General features: G+C 40.0%; 1 protein-coding gene across 1 annotated transcript in view; it reads right to left on the reverse strand.

Moving 5' to 3' along the window:
• Positions 1–927: 927 nt before the first annotated feature.
• CPSF2 (cleavage and polyadenylation specific factor 2) overlaps positions 928–23,911 on the reverse strand; it is a 28,532-nt gene continuing 5,548 nt past the window's right edge. The window contains exons 3-15 of the mRNA XM_060261874.1: positions 22,527–22,686; positions 22,319–22,424; positions 20,568–20,697; positions 15,776–15,891; positions 14,718–14,905; positions 12,228–12,518; positions 11,283–11,383; positions 10,637–10,837; positions 9,905–10,057; positions 6,903–7,128; positions 3,206–3,508; positions 1,455–1,589; positions 928–1,358 (exon numbers count right to left, since the gene is read on the reverse strand). Of these exons, the coding sequence (XP_060117857.1) occupies positions 1,266–1,358; positions 1,455–1,589; positions 3,206–3,508; positions 6,903–7,128; positions 9,905–10,057; positions 10,637–10,837; positions 11,283–11,383; positions 12,228–12,518; positions 14,718–14,905; positions 15,776–15,891; positions 20,568–20,697; positions 22,319–22,424; positions 22,527–22,686 (2,203 nt within the window). The 3' untranslated portion in view covers positions 928–1,265. The remainder of the gene's footprint in view (positions 1,359–1,454; positions 1,590–3,205; positions 3,509–6,902; positions 7,129–9,904; positions 10,058–10,636; positions 10,838–11,282; positions 11,384–12,227; positions 12,519–14,717; positions 14,906–15,775; positions 15,892–20,567; positions 20,698–22,318; positions 22,425–22,526; positions 22,687–23,911) is intronic.

Below are 23,911 nucleotides of genomic sequence, written 5' to 3' on the forward strand. Positions count from 1 at the left end.
TATATTAAATTTTAAGAGTCTCATCCTCAGGGCCACATAGTCCAATGAAGGAGCCTTAGAGCTTGGGCACAAATTCAGTTGGAAACATTAAATAAAGTGTTTGGAGTTAAATTTCTGGTTGCAGCATTAGACACAAATAAAAGAGAAGTTGCAACAGTCACAACCCACAATTTTGTATAGGAAAATGCTCTGGTTTGAACAGCTGTGTAAACATAAGAATGTTGGCCACTGTAACACTGCTTCCAAAAGTTCTGCATTTGTATGAAAAGCCCACCAGGCAACATTTCCCTATCTATACAGCTATTAATAACTCAGAAGTTCTGTCCTGTATGAATACGGCAAACCAACATTTTAACATCTAATATTAATATCACATTTTTAATATCTAATATACATGAAAAAACCCAGTGGGTGTTGAACCAACAGTGTGGTTCCGTCTTTTCAATAAAAAGGTCTCTATATAGTTATGCCAATCTCATGCCAGTCATAGCCCATAGGGCTTTACTTTATGCCTTTTTTGCTTTTCTTCTTTAAAAGCAGACATATAATTAATACCAAAAACATTTAAAAAAACCTAGATGAAGACATTTTATTGGAAATAAGACTTGGTTTTGGTAGTAAAATCTGGGTGTTTATTTTGTTGATATCAAAGGAGGGAATCCATCCATGTGTGCATTTCCTTTATATACCTCTGGTTTGGGGTAACCATAAAGCATGTAGTGAAGTGGTTGAACTGATTGTCCAAAACTTTGAAAGAAATCACATGAAGCACTACCAAAAATATTTTTTTAAGCTTCCTGGTAATTTCCCATATCCAATTATATGGAACTTAATATCAATTATGAAATACATGTTACCATTGAGAAAAGACCAAATGTCAGTGCAACATTTTACAAAAACAATACATCTGCATTGCCTCTCAATATCAAGGTTTGGAAGGAAATAGTTTTAATTCAGAATAAGAAAACTGACCTTTACATATTCACATTTTTTATTCTTATACATAACCCTAATATTTTTAAAGAACAGTTCTTGTGAGAATATGTATAAACCCGTGACAGATATTTTACAACTAAAAAGATCTCATATTACTTTGAAAATAAAGTTGGTGAAATATACACATTACTTTAGCTGTCATTCAGTCAGGTTCTGACATTAGGTTTTTTTTGCTAGAAAATGAACAACAGACTGTCATCCTATAAATGTGGCTCACAAAGGATCCCATAAACAGAAAATAAGTCCACATATATTATATTTACAGTTCTTCAAACAATGGCATACTGCTCATACAAAAGATCCCTAATTTTATAGAAATCTTCACAGAGGCAGCCTTCCAATCCAATACGCCCAGTTTCAGTCTAAAAAAAAAAGGGAAAGAAAAACCTGTTTACTAGAGGAATTGACAGAGGAGAGATTTGCTACATCATCAACGGTGAACACACACAATCACTTACCCGGCGAACAGCCACCATGTTGTTACAAACAAGGACGCCTCCTACAAATTCTGCTTGAATTCCTTCTCGTAAAAGAACCTGCTTAAAATCAGACAATCTTGGCTCATTCATGAAGACAGACTGATGCCCGGGAACCTTTTGGAAAGAAGTTTGAAAAAGAAGAAAGCACATGAGTTCTGTATGCATTAGACAGTCTCTACTGCTAAGTGCACTTCCTCTAAAACTTCTGTTTGCATGAGATCAATGCTTTCGTATGTGCCTTTGTGCAAATGAGATTTATTTATTTATTGTTTAAAAAACTTTTAAAACTTTATTGAGTAATACACAAGATACAATACAATAAGAATCAAATTCAAATACGAGGGCTCATAACTACGTATACACATTTACATAACAAAAGAGCTAAGGTTCATTGCAACCGGTATAGTTTCAGCACAAATTGGTAAATCACCAATACTAATACTCAAATATTCAGAAATTAAAATAATAGTATAAGCTGATATAGCGCTTCTACAACAACATAAAGACCTATGACAAGTTATTGTCATAACACTGTAATCTAGTCTTATTTTATTATATTTGTATCCCATCCTTCCCTGACAGGCTCAGGGTGACTAACATAAATTAAAACATAAAATTACATTACAATAAAATCACAATGAGTTATTAAAACATCTCAACGTATACAATTTTAATCCCTAGATGGCATTATTATTACTTCTTGATTAGCTCTGTTTACTGTGATATTGTTGGATATTATTCAGCGCCTTGCATTTCTGTTTGGGTCAAATAAGATATTCATGCTGTGGGGTGGTGAAATACTGGATGCCTCCACAGGTGTTGAAAGCCTGTTTAAACAGCTCTGTCTTGCAGGCCCTGTGGAATTGTGGCAAGTCCTGCAGGGCCCTGATGTTTTCTGGGAGAGCATTCCAGAGGGTAGGGGCTGCTATCGAAAAGGCTCATGCCCTGGTGGTGGACAGCCGAGCATCCTTTGGCCTGGGGATGAAGAGGAAGTGTGCTCTGCAGCGGAGACCTCTATGCACAGAACTTGTTCAAAACATACAAGTCACTGTTAAAATAACTTTATGCAAGTGGTTAAAAATTCATCTTCAAATCAATTAGATTATGAAAAATAAAAGCTTGTTAACAAGTCACAGGGAATATTCTCTTCAAGACCTCACTGCAAACACATGGAACTTCCAGAAAACCATAGATTTTACAGAGGAAGCAGCTAATGGGTTTATATCTATGAAGAGGCCTCGGATACTTCACAGCTGTATCAATTAGAACGGCTCCGTTCTGTTTTTAGACATAACCTTGTGCAAAGAGAATATAGTGCTTCACCATTTAAGATGAGCTTAGGGATGGGCAGTGAGTGGCCTGGAGGTGCCACATTCCACCTGCAAAACAATTTAATCTGGCTCACAGCAATCCTTGAACACTGCAATCAAGGGGCAGCAAAGCAATTTGCCCCAGTTCTACTTAGGAGGAAAACACTGGCAATTATTTATTTAGAGAAAACAGAAAGACTGCCAATATGCACCCCCAGAATGACTAGCCAAAAAAATGAAACAAACCTTTTACTTTTCAATTCAGTATTTTTTTTCTCTGATGTCACTGTAATAAACATGTGCCTATACAAAACAACAGATTTCCAACTCTGACAGACAGATTAATGAATTGATTTGAATCCATAAGCCAAATCCTAAAACAGTAATAATTAACTGACAAAGGAGAGGAGACTTTCCTACCTCGTTTGGTGGCAAAGGCTCCAGGGTTGGAATGATCTCACTTTCCTCACATATTTCTTTATCATCATCTCCAAAGAGGCTCTTCATGGCCTTCTGCTGTGCAGCAACACTAGAATCCGAAGAAGGTGCATCTACTTGCATTTCTGCATCTTCTCCGTCGTCACGCAACTCTCCTTCTTCCAAAATCACCCCCGTGTCCACTTTCGATACCCGCATGTCCAAGACTCCATCGATCCAGGCCAGTTCAGCATCTTTAGCTTTACAAAACTGGAGGGAGCTGACTAGCGAATCTTTTAACCGGACCTAATCAGAAATGAGGGGGGGGGGCGAGGTCTTATTAAAACAAAATTAGCAATTTTAGAAGCAACTGTAAACAATAAAAGATGGCACCAAAATCATGGCACTTTTATTATCTGGGTGCTATTTTGAGGGCAACAAACGAAGAAAAAGGAAATGAATGAAACCTGGACAGTAACCTCAACAGCTGAAAAGGGAGATATGATTTCTGCATTCTTTGGTAATGATGTTCTCAACAGATATCTTTGGGTCAAAGAAACAGCTGTGTAAACACGCATCTAGACCTTAGTTCTTATATATTCCTTTTTTTGATAACAGATGCTATGTGAAAAAATAGCCTGGCAGCAGGTTATATCTTCCAGACTGATGCCCGGGAACCTTTTGGAAAGAAGTTTGAAAAAGAAGAAAGCACATGAGTTCTGTATGCATTAGACAGTCTCTACTGCTAAGTGCACTTCCTCTAAAACTTCTGTTTGCATGAGATCAATGCTTTCGTATGTGCCTTTGTGCAAATGAGATTTATTTATTTATTGTTAAAAAAACTTTTAAAACTTTATTGAGTAATACACAAGATACAATACAAAAACTATTACTCCTACTATTCTTATGAACTATTAACATTACCAGCTAGTTCTCATATAGTTTAGGAGTTGAGAATTATTTGTGACTAATTTTCCCTGCAATGTCAGCCAGCTCTGAGACAACAGGATGGACTGGGGAAAGTCAGGAATGGCCCTCAACAACTTACACTATCACTGCGAGATTCAACTCACTGTATACTGGGGTAAGGCTAACAGCTGTGTAGAAGATGCAACAACCTACGACATAAATTATGTTAATCCAGTTACCAGTCCTGGTCCCCGACCTCTGTAGGTTATTATTATGAAGAACCATGAATTTGGCCTGTTATAGGGAATCTACAGGGAATATGAAGAATCTAAAACATGTGATTTCAGGAGCTGAGAAGTGGTGGAAGCCATGTGAAGATTATAATGTAGCAATGTGGCTGATTATCAATTGTATTGCAAGAATATGCCACCTAATGTAAGTATAAGGTAAGTTTAACAACAGTAAGTTGACTGTATAATGAATGAACCCAAATAACCTTGCATGCTGGCCTGGTGATAAGGATGGAATAGACAATTATGAGGGCAATGGACAAGGAAAGGAAGGAGCTTTCTTGGAAGATATCAGTCATGTTGATCTTCCAAAACAATTGGAAAACAAATTTTGCTAATTGGAAGGGAACAAATTGTAATTTCTAAGAACAGGCAATGAAAAAGGTATAAAAAGTGCAGTGCAAGATGCAGATGGCAGAAGCATTTTCTTTCTCAACAAAACTTCTGATGCCTTTGGTATAAGGATTCCCTTCTCTCATTTTTAATAGCAGGCTTTTGCAAATTCTCAGCAACAGCTTCCCATTTTCTGCCCTTCATCCCTCTTTATATACTTTTCTCTCTCTTTCTTTTCAGTGCTTTCTTATCACTAGTTTTCCAAAGAAGAAGAATTGCAGATTTATACCCCACCCTTCTCTCTGAATCAGACTCAGAGCAGCTTACAATCTCCTTTATCTTCTCCCCCCACAACAGACACCCTGTGAGGTGGGTGGGGCTGAAAGGGCTCTCACAGCAGTTGTCCTTTTAAGGACAACCTCTGTGATAGCTATGGCTAACCCAAGGCCATTCCAGCAGGCGCAAGTGGAGGAGTGGGGTATCAAACCCAGTTCTCCCAGGTCCACGCACTTAACCACTACACCAGGGTTTCCCAAACTTCTTTTCCCCGTGGCCCAGTTATTTTTACACATCTTCTTCATGGCCCACTAAAATTTGGGGGTGGAGCTGGGAGACAGGAATTGTGTCACAGAGATGGAGGAAGGAAGGAAAACAGAGCTCAGGCTTTGCAGCCTGTGTCAGTCTTCAAGGCTAGCTTTTCTCTGCACAACATAGAGATAGGGGAAGGAAGGAAGCATAGCAGAGCTCATGCTTTGTTGGGAGCGGGGCTAGCTTTGGCTTTTCTTGTGACCCGGTTTTGAAGCTTCTGTGGCGCAGTGCCGGGTCGTGACCCTGCAAATGGGAAACACTGCACTACACCAAATTGGCTCTCTAAATCCTGAAGCGGTTTGTTGTTATTATTGTTATTATTATTATTATTACCTATTTATTTACAAATTGTATATCCTGCCCTTCTGCCCTCATCAGAGCCCCAGCAAGGCAACTAACAGATTAAAACATAATAAAAACATACCTTAAAACCATTAAAATCAAACAAAAACACATAATTAAAACAATTAAAACCAAAGCTCAGCTACTTATATAAAAACATAAAAACAGCAATTAAAACATAATTCAGGGTGGAAAGAGCACTGACAGAACACCAGTAAAAAAAAAAAATCTTCACCCATTGGTGGAAGAAGGCAACTAAAGGGGGCAGGTAGCTATGAATGGTAAAGAATATAAAGTAACTCAGAAGGTTTAGTTTAGCTTTTAACTTTGTGATTAGGAGATGATTGTATAAATTATTGTGTACCTTTGTCTAACAATGCATCTTCTGATTTCTTTGCACTGTCCTAGAATCATACTTGTCTTTATGTGTTTTATCCCTGTGTATTTTAATTGTTAATGATTCACATTGTGATTGTTAGACCATTTCTGCATTCATTTTAATCATATTACTGAGCCTTTGTTCCTTACTGGTCAGTGTTCCCATATAAAGGGCTTAGAGTGGGGCGAGGTTTCTTGAAGCGAAAAACAAAGAGAGAAAATTATCGAGTGTTATCTCCTTTTTCCTATACTAGAGGTCTCCACTGTGGCACCTTTGGGTGCCATAGTGCCTGCCAAGAACTTTGCTGGTGCCCACCAAGTGTATTTAAACAGGAGGCAAGGCCAAGTGGCATTTTTCGTTAATAAAGGTTTGGGAAAAAAAATAAAATAAAGGTTCGGACTGATCACTGAAAATTTGATTTGCTGGGTAGATTTTTAGAAGTGTTACACTGGCAACAGCTGCCACCACACGACAAAGATCTTCACTGTATGACTGCAAGTAAGCTGCACCAGCCATAGGGTCGCTGGCTCTGCCTCCTGTGGCAGCCATTTTGTAGCTGTGCCTGCCATGTTGTGTTGGAATTCCAAAGATGCCTGCAGACTCAAAAAGGTTGGGGATCTTGGGCATATGCAATAAAACCAGCCTACAGGTGAATAAAAAACAACATTGTAATAACTTGTGTGACAAGAAACCATCTTCTCTGCACCAACCTACATGTCACAGGACAGTTTGAACAGTGGTTCTAACAAACTACTTGCCTGGGAATAACTGGTATTTGCCCCAGATGGGGTTAACCACAAGTTTGTTCAAAATATTATTAACAAACTGTCTAACCCCTTACTTAGTTCCAGCATCTTACCTGGTATATGTGTGTCTCACTAGTTGCATCTATTGTTTCGTGCAGTTTAGGCATGTAAACTTTAATGTCCTTTCCACCAAAAGCTCTACAAGACTCTGCAAGATCCTGACTGGCCTCAGGTGGTCCATGCACAATAATCAACTGCCGGGGCTTCATCTGATTAATGATTTTTTTAATGGAATCCCCATCTGAGCGTCCCTCGTAGTCTATGTATGTAACACGAGCTCTAAAATGTAACACAAAGGGGATAAAAGACTCAATGATCGATGAATTAGATATCTATAGAGAAACCCCAAACGACAAAGATCATATAAGTACATGAAGTAACAATTTAACTTTTCAGAGAATCACAGAGTTGGAAGGGACCTCGAGAGACATCTAGTCCAACCCCCTGCACAATGCAGGAAATTCACAAATACTGCCCCACTCCCCTAATTTCACAGAATCTGCATTGCTGTCAGTTGGCCATCTAGCCTCTTTTTAAAAACCTCCAAGGAAGGGAAACCCACCACCTTCTGTATGTGACTACATACAGCTTTTCCCTTCCCTAAGACTGTAAATTCCAAAATCACATGGTCATTACTGCCAGGGTGCTCACTATTTCCACCTCATCAACCAATTCTTCCTTGTTGGTGAGAATCAAATCCAAAATAGCAGATCCCCTTGTTTCCTTTTCCACTTTCTTGCAATTTAAAGGCTCAAGTCCCCACCCACCTTTGACTCAACAGCCAGAGCAACAATAGAGGGTGGGGCTAGCAATCAGTCCTAGACAAACAGGCCCTCATCTCTCAGCAACAACTAATCAGCAGTTCTGTCCCAGCTCCAAGCACCTTCCTCTAATGCAGCTGAGCCACTTCTGCCACTGTTTTTGTCACTGCAAAAACTGGATAGCATGTGTTCAAGCACATTGAAATGTACAAAGCAGTCATTTGGGTATGGTTTTGGCTGCCGCACAGTGCCAGCCTAACTCTATTACTTCATGTTCAGAACAGAATGATTTTAATATTATAGTTTAACAAAAAGGCAGTTCTACTGTCTTATATTATGCATATTCTAACACTCCAAAGCCTTGGCTTGTCATCCTTTTACAAACTTTTAAGGATGACAAAAATAGAGAGGGAGTGTTATTAGGGGTATTAAATATTTGGACTTTCAAAAGAAGCCATTAATGTAAGCAAACCTTGTTCAAAGACTCCTAAGAATATTTCCCAATCAGGGGATAAGGTTTTCTTATGAATCACAGCTGCTGGTTAAAGATAAACAAACTTGAAATAAAGGAATACATGGAAAGTTTTTTATGATGAAAGGAGGTGAGTTGTGGGGTTCCCCATGGAGATAGATAGGAATAAGTGCAATTGAAACATTTTTACAACTTATCTGTGTTTCTTGAGAAAACATTAGGATACTTAAGTCTACAGATAACAAATTGCTCAGGAAAGTAGAACACCAAGCAGACCAAGGACCTCTCTGAATGGTATACAGTGGGACAAAAAATGCTGACTGAATCTTAATTGTGAGAAACCAAGGAAAATCTAGATGCCACAATGGAACTCTCACTGCAAACATCAGCTCAGTACACTGCTGAATCACGAAAGATGGGAATTCAGTGGTAGAAATTATTTATACAAATAAAACACAATGGGCTGGCTCCAACTAAATTTTCAAATGGTGGTATAGAACTTTCCTGCCTCCCTCCTCACAGTGCAGCCCACAGATCTTGACAAAATGCTGCTCCTTGGGGGACAGGGGACTCTTAAGGAATTACGGTATATAGTGGGGGTCTGAGGCACAAAGAGGAAAATGGCAGAAACTGCCAATTTTGTCTGGATCCATTCCATAGTTATCACAATGTCATTTTAACATTGTGTTCATTCATTCGCCTTGTGCTGAAACTTTTGAGTTTCTGGCACCAAGATGCATCTTTTCTCAAAATCATTTTGTTGATTTATTGTTGTTTGAAGGGGAACAGTATTGGTTTCTTGCCTCCTTTTAAAAAGAAAGCCTGGAATATATTCAGGGTTTCATTATGCATTTGCTGATGATTTTCTTGCATATGGTTTTTAACACTTTGTTCATGATTGTATTTTATTATCTATACATTTCTTAAAACATAAGCTTGCTTTAAAAAGGGTGAAGTTTTTAGTGTTAGTGCAAGATATGAAATGATTTAAAGAAAACAGTATTGTGGTCAATTCTGAAATGATGAGTGTATTGCATACTTGTCTATATAAATAAGAACACAGCTTTCCAGATGCAACTAATCTGAATATAATTGTAACAGGCTGTTTCTTTAAATTGAAGGACCCCTCCTATGATTTGGGGGAGAACCAGGTTTATTTTATCCTATAAATCTTCCCTTCAGATGCCAGGTGTTCTAAAGGTAGCAAGTGCCTAGACTTTGGGTTCGCTGCTGTGAGGTAAGTTTTGTGGTACATAAGTAGAATATGGAGGTCACTGAGGCAAGAATGACATATTAACAAAGAAGATTTGTTTATTTACAGATTGGTTTCCATGAACAGGGCAGAAGCACAGGATAGATAAAAGAGAAATCTGGCTGAGGCATATTAATTTAGAGGGTAGTTTCAATTTTCTTGAATACTTTCAAGCATAAACAAGCTTTTACCGACAAACTACTAGAGGTTAAATCCTAACACACTCACACAGGATTCCACCCACACCATCCTGACCTTCCCCAAGAGCCAGCCTAAATGGCACAAGGTCTGCTCATTGCTAGAGACAGGCCTAATGACTGGGTAATCTATTCTCTGTCAGAAGCAGAGCTGAAACACTACCAAGAAGAGTTACCCTTCACTGTCTCTTTTCCTGAGCCAGGCCTGAGCTCTCACTGCTCTCTCCCTGAGGAGAGAAATGAACTCCTGCTGTGCTTCCCTCCAACATTCCACCCCTCTTCTCAAAGTCTGGAGTAGCATTCCCATAGGCTCAAGTGAGTGACTGTTTTTCCCTTTGGGGTGAGACAGCCTTCTGTCCATAACAATACTCACTTTATTTCCATTGATTCTGTTGTTGAGATGCACTTGGTGGGAACATCTGCTAAATCCTGATCCATAGGCTCTTCTCCGTTTGTGAGTCCAGATTCCAGTTTGTTCTTCTCTTCTTCTGTTGCCTGGAGTTCAGGAACAAGGAAATCTTCAGGTCTAAACAAAGAAGGAAAATTATTGCTAAATTAAGGGGACTTCCAAAAAACAGGATGGTGAAGGAAGGGAATATGCATAAATAAAACCATTAGATTTGCTGAACCAACAACAGTAACACCATCAAAGCTCAGAAAAGAGTATTGATCCAAGCCAGGAAAACAACAAATGGGATTTGCTATCTAGGTTTGATACAAGGTAGAGAAGCTTTTGGTAGAACTGAAGCATACTTCTAAAGGCCAGGCATTCTTTGTGGTGTTTTTTTATTAAGACAAAAAACAATACTTTGTTTCCATTAGAAGTGACATATAAACTAAGGTAGTTGTCCAATGGCCTTAACACAATGCATTGTTATAATATGTATAAATAACTGCACTAGACTGCAGCCTAACTAAAACAAAAAAGTCCAAAGTGCCCTGGATTGATTATATGCTATACATTTAAGACACCTGCTTCTTAATATATTTCATGAGGTACCCATCAGTTAGGTTTCTCTATATTAAAAACAAGTACATACCCTCTTTCTGCAGAAATTTACACACACACACACACAAAATATCCTTTTTCTTGGAACCCACATACTTGATAATCTCTCCATATTCATCCCATTTAATCCTCTCTTCTGGGGCTGGGAACATAGGATAAGACTTTTTGGCCTGCTTGAAGAAACTTCCTTTCCGGTTACCTTCACCTTTCATCATCAGATCATGTTTAGTTTTATGAAGAGAAGGTTGATCAATGTCTTCCTCTGCATCACTGTCATCGCTGGAATCAATATCTGCTCTACAATGGGAGCCCAAAACAGATAACCGTTACACATCTTGCCTGTTCTTTCTTTACAAGCTCAGAGTGGCTGCTGTGGGTCTCCTATCCAGACACGTGACTACCACCATTTAGCTTCAGCAATGCTACAGTACTGGGAGCTCATAAATATCCACCAGAACCAAAATTCTACACCATACATTATTTTGGGAAAGTAACTAGCAAAACAGCAGCCCACACTACATGTCAATATTGCTGTCACTTTCTGAAGGTGTTTATTAACTGCACATTGTGAGAAGCAGTTGCTACAAATTTAAGGACAAAGTGGCTGAAAAAGTTGGTGCTATCCAACTTACCAAGCAGTAGGAGTAATCAGATGACTGCTAGCATGACCGCAGTTCACCAGCATTTTGAACCATTTCTAACAGTTGTATTTACTCTGGTCAGAAGGCAGAGGAATACTCACTCCTTGGACTGTTCCAATTTTTTAGCTGCCTCTTTCTTTTGTTTCTCTTTCTCCAGGTACTCCTCAAGTTCCTTTCCTTCCAGCTTGACCCTTTTCCTCAGCTAAAAGAAAAAGATATGTCTATGAAAAAGATATAAGCAACAGCTCACATACTTAGGGTTTACAATGAACTCTTGTGTCTTAAAACTCAGGTAGAAACACTGGATAGCCACAAGACCAAAAATTTGATGGTTTAATTTGCAATACTTTTAAATAGTTTATATGTGAAATGAAACTTCTATATTCATATTTTGCATTAAAATAAGTATCCATTGTGGTAAGTTTTGGCAATCTGGGAGGCTGTTTCAAGGAGTACATTCACATGGGCATGTGAATACATAGATCTATACCTAAAATGTAACACATGAAAGAGCTATGAGTTGCAATGTGTCCACTACACAGGAATTCATACTAGAGAGTAAAAATAGCTTGCGGCTCCCCAGCATTTACTGCAACATTATACGTAAAATAATTTGTTAATTCTCTGCAGAATCTAGGGTTCAAAGCAGAGAATGGGATCAAGGTGAAGCATTTCCCTTTGCATTAAAAAAGATATATATTGAGGAATGCAAGATATAATAGTCACTGCTCTTAATTAGCTACATTTTGCTTATGCTATTTCTCTCAGTGCTATTACACTGATTATTTGCACTTACTTTACAAAATGTTAGTATCTTCATCAAAGCTCCGAAGGTAATTTTAACCATTCTAAATGTTATGATTAACATATCTCCATTAGGACACCCTTATCAAAATGTTATTTTACCAAAAAGATGAGTGGAGTTTTATGTTCACTATTTATTGTTGGAAAAGAGATGGACACAGCTTCAACAGTAAATTTTTACTATGGCCAATGTAAGACTTAATAAGACATGTACTTCAATAATATTTCTAGCACATTCTTACCTCTATGTCTATCACTTTTTCAGAGGGATTATCTATCAAGAAGCGTGCTAGTGTTCCAGGAGTGGTTCTATATGTCAAAATGATTGAATTTTTGGGATCCTGGCACCACTGTATAAATAGGTCTCTTGAAAATCCACAGTCCAGATCTGGCTGGCTGGCAAGGACAACTTTGGGGCTAGGAACTCGAGCTAAATCAGAAAGCCCATGGCAGAGAGAGAGGTGACGGAACTGAAATGGATTGTTCCTCTTATCTTCAAAGCATCTCATCAGTTTGTCACTCATCCATTCTACCTGCAGGGGGGAAAGGGGGAAAAAATCAGCAGGTAATCCAACCCCTTCATAATTACTCAATTGCTATATCTTCCTGGCACAGTAAATCCTGATACAGAACATAAGAACATAAGAGAAGCCATGTTAGATCAGGCCAATGGCCCATCCAGTCCAACATTCTGTGTCACACAGCGGCCAAATATACCTCTGCTGGTATCTCTACATACAATGTTTACATACCACTCAGGATCATATGAAGACAGTCAAATATGTCAATTAAAGCACTGGACTATCGTTCTTCTTCGTATTGTCTATTTCAACTGGAAGTGCCCCCTGAATTTTTAAAAAGCCCCACATAAAAAATCCTAGCTACAGCACTGCTAGGCACCAGTTCTCAGGTCCATTCAGCAGAAAAGCTGCCTCAAAGCATCAGCCCTTTATTTTCAAAGAGCTTTAACTGGCTATAAATGTTGCAAAAGTAAAAACACTTTAGCTCCACTCCACTGAAATACACTGAAGCACAGACAAAAGTGCAAGGAAAACATGAGATGGATTTTCCATTACAGTCTCTGGGCCCAGATAAGCCAGTCTATCTGGGTGCCGAGACCTTAATGGAAAATTCATTCTGCATTTTCTTTGCAGCTTTGCAAGCCCAGAAGATCTTCCAGGTGAAGCAGGCAAAGACAAGGTAGGAAGAGCTGGGAACATCACTGGCAGCCTTGGAGCTTCAAAGGGGGAGGACAGGAAGGGGGCAGAGAAAATTGCTGCAGGCCTGATTGGAGTCCTGGGCAGGCCGGGAGTTTGACAGCCCTCATCTAAGGCATGGCATACTATCAAGTTAAACAATGCAAACTGTATGTAGTACCCACTAAGCTATTGACCCTTCCCTCATGAACAGAAGATAGTAAATCATGTAGTATAATTCTCCTGACATGGTAGCAAATTGGATCATCCTGATTCGTTGGGGCTCAGTGGGACTGTATGGAAAAGCCTTTGGCCCGTCAAACTATTAATCAAGAGTATTTATGTACCAGTGGTTGAGTCTGCTCTTCTCTCCTGCCTGAGTGGCAGCTGCCAGCCAGCAAAGCTGATTCTGACCCATCACATGTCGGTCAGCATCTCTAGCTTCCCATTGGCTGACTCCTTTGCCTCCACCTCCTGCTGGTGGATCAACGGGGGCGGGGGGGGTGGGGAGAGGAATGAGGAGACAACCACATCTTCAGCTCTTCTCTGTCAACTGGCATCAGAAAGGGCTGCAGACCTCCTGCAGCCTCACAAAAGGCTCTATCAACAGCCCACATGGATGGCCCCCTAACACATGCAGACTCCAAAGGCCACTGCAATAGCCAGGAAGTCCGACGCAGCATCAGAGGGCATGGCTGTTCACCTTTACTGTCTTTCACTCCCTCTCTCCATCTTCCTCTCAGCCTCACCCCAGGATGGTTGTCTGATGAGATAGGGAAGCCTCACAGGGTTGTTGTTCAGATCAACCGGGGGGGGCGGGGGGCAGGGAGAGGAATGAGGAGAATGATGTAAGCTGCTTTGGTCCCCCACTCCCCGTGAAGACTGTCTTTTTCCTATCTAGAGGCTACAGGGTTGCCAACTCCAGGTTAGGAAATTTCAGAGATCACCTCTCCTTGAGGTGGGGGAGGGGGAATTAATGCCTTCACTTGGGTGGGTTGGAAAACATCAAGGGGGGGGGGCACTCACCCAGAGGCCTTTAGTGGTACCTTTCCAGGTTGGTGGGAAATTCCTAAGGTATCACTATAGGCCTCTGAGGGAGAGGCCTTTCCTCCTGGGGAACCACTGTTGTCAATCGAGATGAGGGGTGGAGATCACTCAGAATTACAACTGTTTTCTAGATAGCAGAGATCAGCTTCCCTTGAAGTTTTGGGGGAAGAAGTCAATGCCTTCAGTTGGGTAGGTGGTAAGACAGCAAGGGTGGTGGGCATGCGCCCAGAGCCTCCTTCTAGAGCCCACTGTATTTTTCTTCACAACGGGCGTTACTCCTAGTTAAGTAATAAAGAGGAACTGGTCCCATATATACTACTGACTATCTTCCCATGTGGATTTTGTTACCTAATATAATGGTACTGAGATAATGTAAACTCTCCCTGCAATACTGAGGATTCGCCACCATTCCAGTTGCCTCCCTGTAGAATGCTACACAACTGAAAAAAGTGAGATAAATAAGCCAAGCATCGTACTGTCAAAACAAACCTGAGATTTTGAAAACTCCACAACATTGTAACTGACGTTGTTCAAAAGTGCTAACGAGTAGACTCCTAAACCTGCATCTTTTGTCCTCCATATTTGATCAAGCAGTTGAGCGAGTTCCAAAACTCTGCCTGCAGTGTCCACTGCTATGAGGACATTTCCATCACCTCTCAGGGTTTCCAAGACATTTGCTGGAGATACAAAAGCAAGCACAATAAGGAAACAGTAGTTATTGAATCCTAAGTAACAAAACAGTTTTTTCTTCCCATACATAGAAGAGAAACCTTTGAGAATAAAGACTGAAGTTCTATTTTCTATGCAAACCACAGGCATTTAATGCATTAAAATTCAGCTTCCAAACTAATATTAACTAATTTATCTCACTACCATCCCAAACCCCTAATATACAAAACAGCATGAGCCTTCATTTAACATTTCATATATAAAAAGGTAGCCAAAGTTACTCCCAATTCCACACACAGGAAAACACCAATTCATTCCTCCAGTCTCAAAAGGAAGATTTTTATGACCTCCCTACATGCCTGCAGAGATGGCTTTAAACAAGTTCCCCTACACAAGATGCTTTATAGCACTGGGATCACATAGAAAAGTCCCTGATAATGTCTCCAGATTGATCCCTCTTCAAAAGATAGAACTCAAAGCAGTTGGTTTTAATGAGGATTTAGGAAGAGGCACTCTCTCAGATAATAACATCTACAAAAGCAATTTTGAAAATCTCTGTCTGAGTACTTAAATGGCAATATATTTACTTGCCAAGTTGTATTGATTTTGCTAAAGAGAACAAATAATGATTTTCTTTTTAAAAAGGCATAACCAGACCTTCTGATTATAGCCATAAACATCTCAAGCTCTTCATTTTCTTGATAATTGTTCAGCCAGGGTAAGGTGAAGGGACTGGACTCACAATCCCATCAAGAGACCAAACTGCCTGCCCATTTTCATGTAATCCATGTGCAATCCAAGCTCAGATTTAAAATTCTATTACAAACAGATAATATTCCCATTATCGGTACTCTAGCTGAAATGGCAAAAACACATACTCAGCAGTTGTTCATCTCTTTGCTTCCGTCTCGGCTGCACGTAAGTAGCGTTAAAAGAATCTGTGATAAGCAAGGAGGGCCTGCTTAACATTTCTAAGGAGCATCCATTCAAGTGGCTGAAAAAGAAGTTAGACCAAACTCAATGCCCTGATTAACCTGAACAAAGAAAAAAAGCAGAACTACAATATGTAATAAAATTTCTGTTTACGTAACACACATGCTTGTGCTAGAACATACTGATCAATTTCACCACAGGCCAGCTTCCTACATTCACTTCTGACACAGCAGTTATTTTAATTCTTATTATTTATTTATTATTTATTACGTTACATTTATATTCCACCCATTCTGTGAAGACTCAAGGCGGCTAACAACATAAAATAAACAGAGGCAACATTAGTAAACAGTATTAAAACCATAACAATAAAACAAAATCAGTGGTGCTACTATAGCTATTATAGGCAGGATCATATGGTGTCATCTTCTCTCCAAGGCCACTGAATCCTAGGCAATTGGTATTAATACAAGATTAATCCAGGTGGGGTGGCAGCCCTCTCCCATTTAGATGTCACATGAACATATGAAGCTGCCTTATACTGAATCAGACCCTTGGTCCATCAAAGTCAGTATTGTCTACTCAGACTGGCAGCGGCTCTTCAGGGTCTCAAGCTGAGGTTTTTCACGCCTACTTGCCTGGACCCTTTTTAGTTGGAGATACTGGGGATTGAACCTGGGACCTTCTGCTTACCAAGCAGATGCTCTACCACTGAGCCACTGTCCCTCCCATCCGGAACAATTCAGTCTTACAGGTCCACAGGGCCCTGATGGCTTCTGGGAAGTTCTAGATTATTGGGGCTGCCACAGAGAAGGCACTGGTGGAATTTAACCTAGCCTCTTTTAGCCCAGGGACAACCAGAAGATTTTGAGAACTTGATCTAAGTACTCTCTGGGGAACATGTGAGGCAAGGTGGTCCAGCAGATAGGTAGGTCCTGGGTCATATAGGGCTTTGAAGATTAATACCAGTACCTTGAAACAGATTTAGTATGCAACAGGCAGCCAATGCAGTGCCCTCAGCACAGGCTGAATGTGCTCCTGCTGAGGGAGCCCCATTAGTAGCCTGGCTGCAGCATTCTGCACCAGCTGCAGCTTCTGAATCTGAGTCAAGGGCAGCCCCTTGTTATTATTACTGAGTTCAATCCCCATGGCATAGAGTGTTAAAGCTGCAGTACTGCAGTCCTAAGCTCTGCTCACGACTTGAATTCAATCCCCGGTGGAAGCTGGGTTTTCAGGTAGCCGGCTTGAGGTTGACTCAGCCTTCCATCCTTCCGAGGTTGGTAAAATGAGTACCCAGCTTGCTGGGGGGAAAGCGTAGATGACTGGGGAAGGCAATGGGAAACCACCCCATAAAAAGTCTGCCGTGAAAGCAACGTAACCCCAGAGTCAGAAATGACTGGTGCTTGCACAGGGGACCTTTCCTTTTTCCTTCAATCCAAGATTAATGGAGTGAAGTCATGCAAGCCATGTTTTACTGCCTCCCTCTCCCCCCAGTAGTCCCTTAGACCCTCAAAAAAAGCATTGAACCTTCCAGAACAAGATGCCACAAGGAGGGGAAACTGTAAAAATTGCATCTGTAAACACACAATGTTTGTGCAACCCTCCAACACGTTATTTATAAAGCACAAAGCTGGGGTCTTGCTGGACTTGTGTCTCCTTTCTCAGGTACAACATAAGAACACTGGTTTCAAACTTCCTCTAGCTACCCATGGCATACAAATATCAACTGGGGTTCAGTTTCCAAGCACAAACTGGGTTCTAAACCAGGGTTTACTCTTGGATAACATCAGAATTCTAGTTAGGTGAAAGAGAATGAACAGCAATAGAGGCACATTTTCGGTTAACCAGAGTTAGCTTTAAACCAGGACTCCTCCTTTGTCACATGGTGTGGGAAGGAGGAGGCATGCGTTTGAGCCCTGAAAGAAGATGGATTCAGCACATCATACAAACTTAAGTCAGCTTGATGTAACGTTGGACTGTAGACACTAAGTGTCATAGCAACAACTGTGGACAAGGATAGTCACCTAATGACCACATTGTTATTACTTAAACAACAGTATATTCCTCAGAATACTACATGGCAAGCTCTTTCTCTAATTAGAATCAATTTCTGCACCTATTTTTAACCCGACCTTCTTCCAAGGACCTCAGCATGGTGTACATGGTGTTCCCCTCACAGTTTATTCCCCAACAACCCTATGAGGTAGGTCCACCTGAGAGACAATGACTGGAGCAAGGTCATCCAGTTTGCTTTATGGCTGACTAGGGATCTGAATCTGGGCAGGTTAAGACACTCTAAACACAATGCCACACTGGCTCTGTCCCTTTTTTGTTCTTTCCATATACTAGACAAGGGATAAGCTAACTTGCTTAATGTAACAGTCACACAGAATAAGCGTCAGATGTTTGAGAAACACAAGTCATGAATGTCAGATGTTTGAGAACCACAGGAAGGAAAGAAGGCAAATAGATTGGGGGGGGGGAAGGAGAGGTGGAAAGAAAGCAACTTTAAATGTATTCTCCAAGCCAGCTGATGGGGTGGTGGGAGCTTTGAGAGCCACACATGTGTGAAAGAAACATGTGGCTCCTGGGCCGCAGAATGGCCACCCTTGTACTAGACATTTTCTTTAACAGGCAAGCAAGAGGATCTGACAATTGCATATGTCTACAGTATCCCTAATCACCTAATGGCTCAGATTTTTTTAAACTAAGGTTGTATTATTTGCATCAGTAGTGGGCTCCTTATGCTGGAGAAAACACTGCTGTTAGATAAATGGATCCACAGGTCCCATACTATGTTACTACTAAGCACTCTGAGGAAGCAAAACAAAATTAAAACCTTTTAAAACCTATCCTCGAAGCATTTAATTACAATGAAAGACAAAATGAGTTAGATTCAGCCAACATTCTGCTGACCAAAGAGAGAAGGGTTGTCTTCCTCAGTTCCTCTATTCATTGCTGCCACCAACTCATTAGAACATAAATAGGTAAGATGAGCCCTGGTGGATTAGACCAGTAGTCCTTCTTGCCCATTGATCTCTCTCACATAGTGGCCAACCATTTCTTTCAGAGGTCAACAACAAGACATAGAGGCTGAAGCCTTCCCCTGGTGTTGTCTCCTTGCACTGGGATTCAGAGGTTCCCTGCCTCTGAAGGTAGAGGTTCCCCATAGTCACCATTACTAGTAGCCACTGATAAACCTATCTTCCATGCATCTTCATTTAAAGTTGTCTAACTCCTGTGACTTTTTACCACAGAGGTCCCACCGCTCTCTACCAACAGTTCTTCAGTAGTTGCATGGTGCAGTTTGAGAAATATGAAGTCAGGAACTAATCCACTTCTGCCAGCAGAAACATGGCTGGATTGAACCCCATATTTCATAAGAGATGTTTTAAACCACTCCCCCCCTCAAATTTCTCCAGTCCCTCCTCCCACCAGGCTTTTGTAGCTTCCTTTCTACATCTATGTTGTGAAAGTTACCCTCTGGAAATATGACAAATATCAGGCTCCATCATGTTTCATCTTTAGAATATGCAACTGGATAGAAGTGTGATATAAAAAAGTGGAACAGTCATGAGAACTAGCTGTCTTTTTGTAAGATCAGTTGCGAACATTCCTAAACTCAAAAACAGCACTGCAATAAAATCCCAAACAAGCAAATTTTAGAACACCACATCTTCCTAAAAATAAATCTCAATCTATCATTTTCCCCCTAAACATCATGTAAATGTCTCCATACCAATTTAGGTATATACTGTAATTTAGAAATATGCTGATTTATTTCAAGAATATCTAAAATACAATACATTAAATAGAGGATTGCTTCCTCCTTCGTCCATCAAGATGACAGGGGGGTCATTTCAGATTTAAGTCAATTTGTGTTGAGTTGATTTATTTGTCATTTAAGGCACACAGTTTGTGTAAGCAATAGTAGCTAGAGAAGAATTACACTTCAGACCATCTAAATGCATCCTTACCCTCAACAGCCATATTGCAACACTTTTTAAATCCCAGGTCTCCAAATACAGCTTGCAATCTATAAAGTGGGACAGCTATTTCTAAACACTCATATATCCAAATGCTACCCAATGTACAAAAACCTTTGCCACATGCAAGGACTCATTGAATTGTGGGAGTTTACAGGTTTGTCAATCTAGAGTCAAATCCCCACTCTGCTAAGGAAGCTCCGTGGCTAACCCTGAGGAGTCTCACATGCTTAACCTCACCCAGGCCTTTTTTTGTAGCAGGAACTCTTTTGTATATTAGGCCACACACCTCTGATATAGCCAATCCTCCAAGAGCTTACAGGGCACTTCTTACAGGGCCTACTGTAAGCTCTTGGAGGACTGGCTACATCAGGGGTATGTGGCCTAATATGCATAGGAGTTCCTGCTACAAAAAAACCCCTGACCTAATCTACCTCACAGAGTGGTTGTGAGGATAAACAGAGAAAGGAGAATCATGAACAACACCCTGAGCAAGATCCTTGGAAGGAGATCAGGATAAAACTGCACTAATAAATACAATTAAATAAACCTGTGCTAAGTCAGAATCACCTCTACACAACAAGACAAGAAGCTTTTGCCGAATGGAAATGCGTCATCCCCCACCCTCCATGATGGTGTGCTTATGATTATGTATGCATAATGACAAATAATATCTGTGGATTAAGTGGCAAGACTATATTAACTGCAAGGCCAAAGAAATCAGAAACACCAGAGCCAACAGTGTACATACATCTCCCTCTTGTGGTTGAAGTCAACAGCATAAACTATCTCTTCTTCTCCATCTTTAACAATTTTCCAGATTGTGCCCCCAATCATGTGGCCTGCTGGCAATGGCGTGATGGATAAGCCATGCCCTTTCCCTAAGAGAGTAAGATCAGTATTTCAGAATCAGAAAGTTAATACAGTCCATCGACCTCAAAGCAGGAAAAGCAGAGCATGAATGCCACAGAGTTATTGAATTAAGAGCCAAAAGCTTAAGCAACTCAGAATATAAAGGGCCCAATAGTTCTGTGTCGAAAATCAAAGCATCTTATCAAATATACAAAAATATCAATGTATTTATTACAAATGAAAATCTACATGTATTTATTACAAATTCAATAAAAGCAAATATAGGCCCAAGTAATAGCCTCAATTTAGAATAAAATCAGAGATTAATCCCAAAGATAGACCACTGTGATCAATGAGGAAGACCAAATGCATTTGGTCAGCTTCAATAATGGTCTATCTTTGGGATTAATGTATGATATTATTCTGAATTGAGGCTACTACTTGGGCCTAAAACCATACTGCTAGAATACCCTAATTATTCAAATTACTTGCACACCACAAAAGATTTGTCAGACTGCAAGCTACAGCATTATAGAAATGACCAGTGTTGGCTGTATTTGTTGGCATTGCAAGTTATGTACAGGTATGCTAGGACATAAGGGTATGATGTACAAAAGATTTTTTTGTTAACAGATAGGTCTTGCCCATTCTGCAATAGTCCTATAGTTTAGAACAGAAATTTCAGAAGCTTTGATAATTCTGCACTGAACCCGCTACAGGGAGGGCGGGATATAAATTTAATAAAATAAAATAAAATTTAAAATAAAAATAATTCCCATATTTTAGAGATCTATTTTTGCAATGTTAAAAATACATGTTCAGTTCAAACATCACACCAAACCATGGTTACAGAAGGTAAACTGTGGATGTATGTATTTGAAATGAAATATTGTTTGGAACTAGCTGACAAAAATAGAAGGAAACAGATACAGGAAAAAACCCTATGAAGACAAACAAAACCAAGTATAAAAGTACTATAGGTGCAATAATAAAAATAGGTGTATTGTGAAATACATATAGATACAGTGCATCTAAGCCCATATAAAAGTGACTACAGAGCATGTAATAATACATAACATGACAAAAAATGCATAATCTAAATATACAATGTAAGATTGCATACCAGTAGCAACATATGTATATTAAGGGACGTAACATCTCCTGATTTCTTACCAAAAAGTAAGGAGACTCAATAGGTTAATGCATTCTACCCTTCCCAACACAGTCCACATACTTCAACTCTCTTCATTTTTTTTAAAAGACTCTGTGAATAGCATCATGAACAGACACTTGATTTGCATCTAACCATGGCCAAGGTTGGTGCACTCCTAACATTAATCAAAGTTAGCTCCAAAAAAAAGAGGAAGGGGTAGGAGAATCTGTGCATGAGAGGCAGGCAGGGAAATGTGAACCCGTGCAGTGTCATGTCTGAATAAGACATTCCCCTCTTGCAAGTTCTGCTTTCCAGGAATGCAGCATGAAAAAAAAAATTCAAAAGTGTGGAAACACAACGTTCTTTTTAGAACAATCACCATTTCCTTTAAAGTTGCACCCATTTCAAAGTGTGACATCTTTAGTATTCTAGGATGATTTTTTTTTAGGTCAGAGATTTCTTTTGTTGTTTACAAAGCTCTTTCCCGCGCAGATTACCTTTCAAATTGACAATCTGAGAAAATTTTAGCTGCTGTATTTTATCAAAAGCTGCATCCACATCATCCAGAGTAAACAATGTGAAGTCTTCTGTATTGTGGCGTGACTAGCAAAAAACCAAAACACAAACATATTCTTAGATGCTAGTCAAGTTTTGCCAGAATTGAAATCAGGTTTGCTAGAGAAGCAAGCTCCAAATGAATTTTACCTGGTAGAGATCATACATAAACATCTGGCCCATTTTGTACACAGGAATAGTTGCATAAATAGCACAATTCAACCCCATCTTTCCTACTGCATATGGAAGTGCACCCAAATGTAAAGGATCAGGATGTGAAAGCAGCACTGCATCAACCTGGTGAACATGTCTACAAGAAAACCAACAGGAAACAGTTGAGAAATTACATAATTTCAGTGACCTATCAAACATGGTGTTATGATCCTGGGCCTAGTGAGGCCAATAGGCTCCATAGAAGCCAGCTGAGAAATTACTAAAGAAAGCCTACATCTCCCAGGATCCCTTCTGATTGGGTGGCAAGGTTTTGGAGGGAAACTAGCCCAGAGAGGGGTGGGACCTGGGAGGAGAGCATAGAAGAGCCAAGCACAGACAGGGTGTGTTCTCTCTGGGAAAGTTTGCAGGAGAGAAGGTAGGAGAGATCCCTTACCCAAGGCGGTGAGTTTGGTATTAGAGCAGGTAATGTCTAGTGATTTGCGCAGGGCTTCTGTTTATTTGCCCCCAACTTTACTGTATATATATGTCACTGTTTTTACCCATTTATTATTTGAGCACTTTAAATAAACTCTCATTGTTATACTGCTTGGGTCCTCATGTCTCCCTGGCCACAGTTAAGAGATCATTAATATTAATAACGAAGATACAGGGGTGGCTGGGTGCTCTGGGCCCTCCCATGTAGACCCTTACCAGAGTGGTGGCAGCCAGTAGAAGGCCCTCCTAGGTGCCTACTGTGTGACATATGTAATTAAGAAAAACACATCAAAGCTTTTAAACAAAAAATATTTTGATGCATTTCTAGTTTTAAAAAAGCACAGCAGTACAGAGCGAACTGAGATCATGTCTGGTTCCAGGGACAGAAGGAACTGAATTTAAAGCAAAAGGAAGTTAATACAGTGACATTTCCCCTCCCCAACTGGAAATATATAAAAAAGCATCACAATCATGCAAAACTGGCACTGATTCTAGACCACAAAGACAACACAGAATGTCCACATACTACAATGTAAACTGAGTAGATAATTTTGATAAATATTCCCCTTGCCAGTTTATACAGGATTGCTCTGGTACCTGGGCACAAAAGTACTGTGAATCTGCCCTGATTCAGCATGCTGAATTTCTTCATAAGGGAATTCTGAGCAGGGGCTTTGCTCTTGCTTTTCATGTACATGGGACACCTTGTAGGTTATGTATGTATAGTAATTGGTCTTTATCTGCAGTGTTCCAATTTGATTTAGAATAGATTGTTAAATCGAGGCAAATATATCTAAGCGTAACACAACATACAGTGAAACTCTGCACACTTTGAATATAGATAAGAGCCATTCTGTGAGGGGAGGGAGTAAAAGGATAATATTTAT

This window comes from Heteronotia binoei, chromosome 21, assembly GCF_032191835.1.
Source record: "Heteronotia binoei isolate CCM8104 ecotype False Entrance Well chromosome 21, APGP_CSIRO_Hbin_v1, whole genome shotgun sequence".
NCBI classification, from domain to species: Eukaryota; Metazoa; Chordata; class Lepidosauria; order Squamata; family Gekkonidae; genus Heteronotia; species Heteronotia binoei.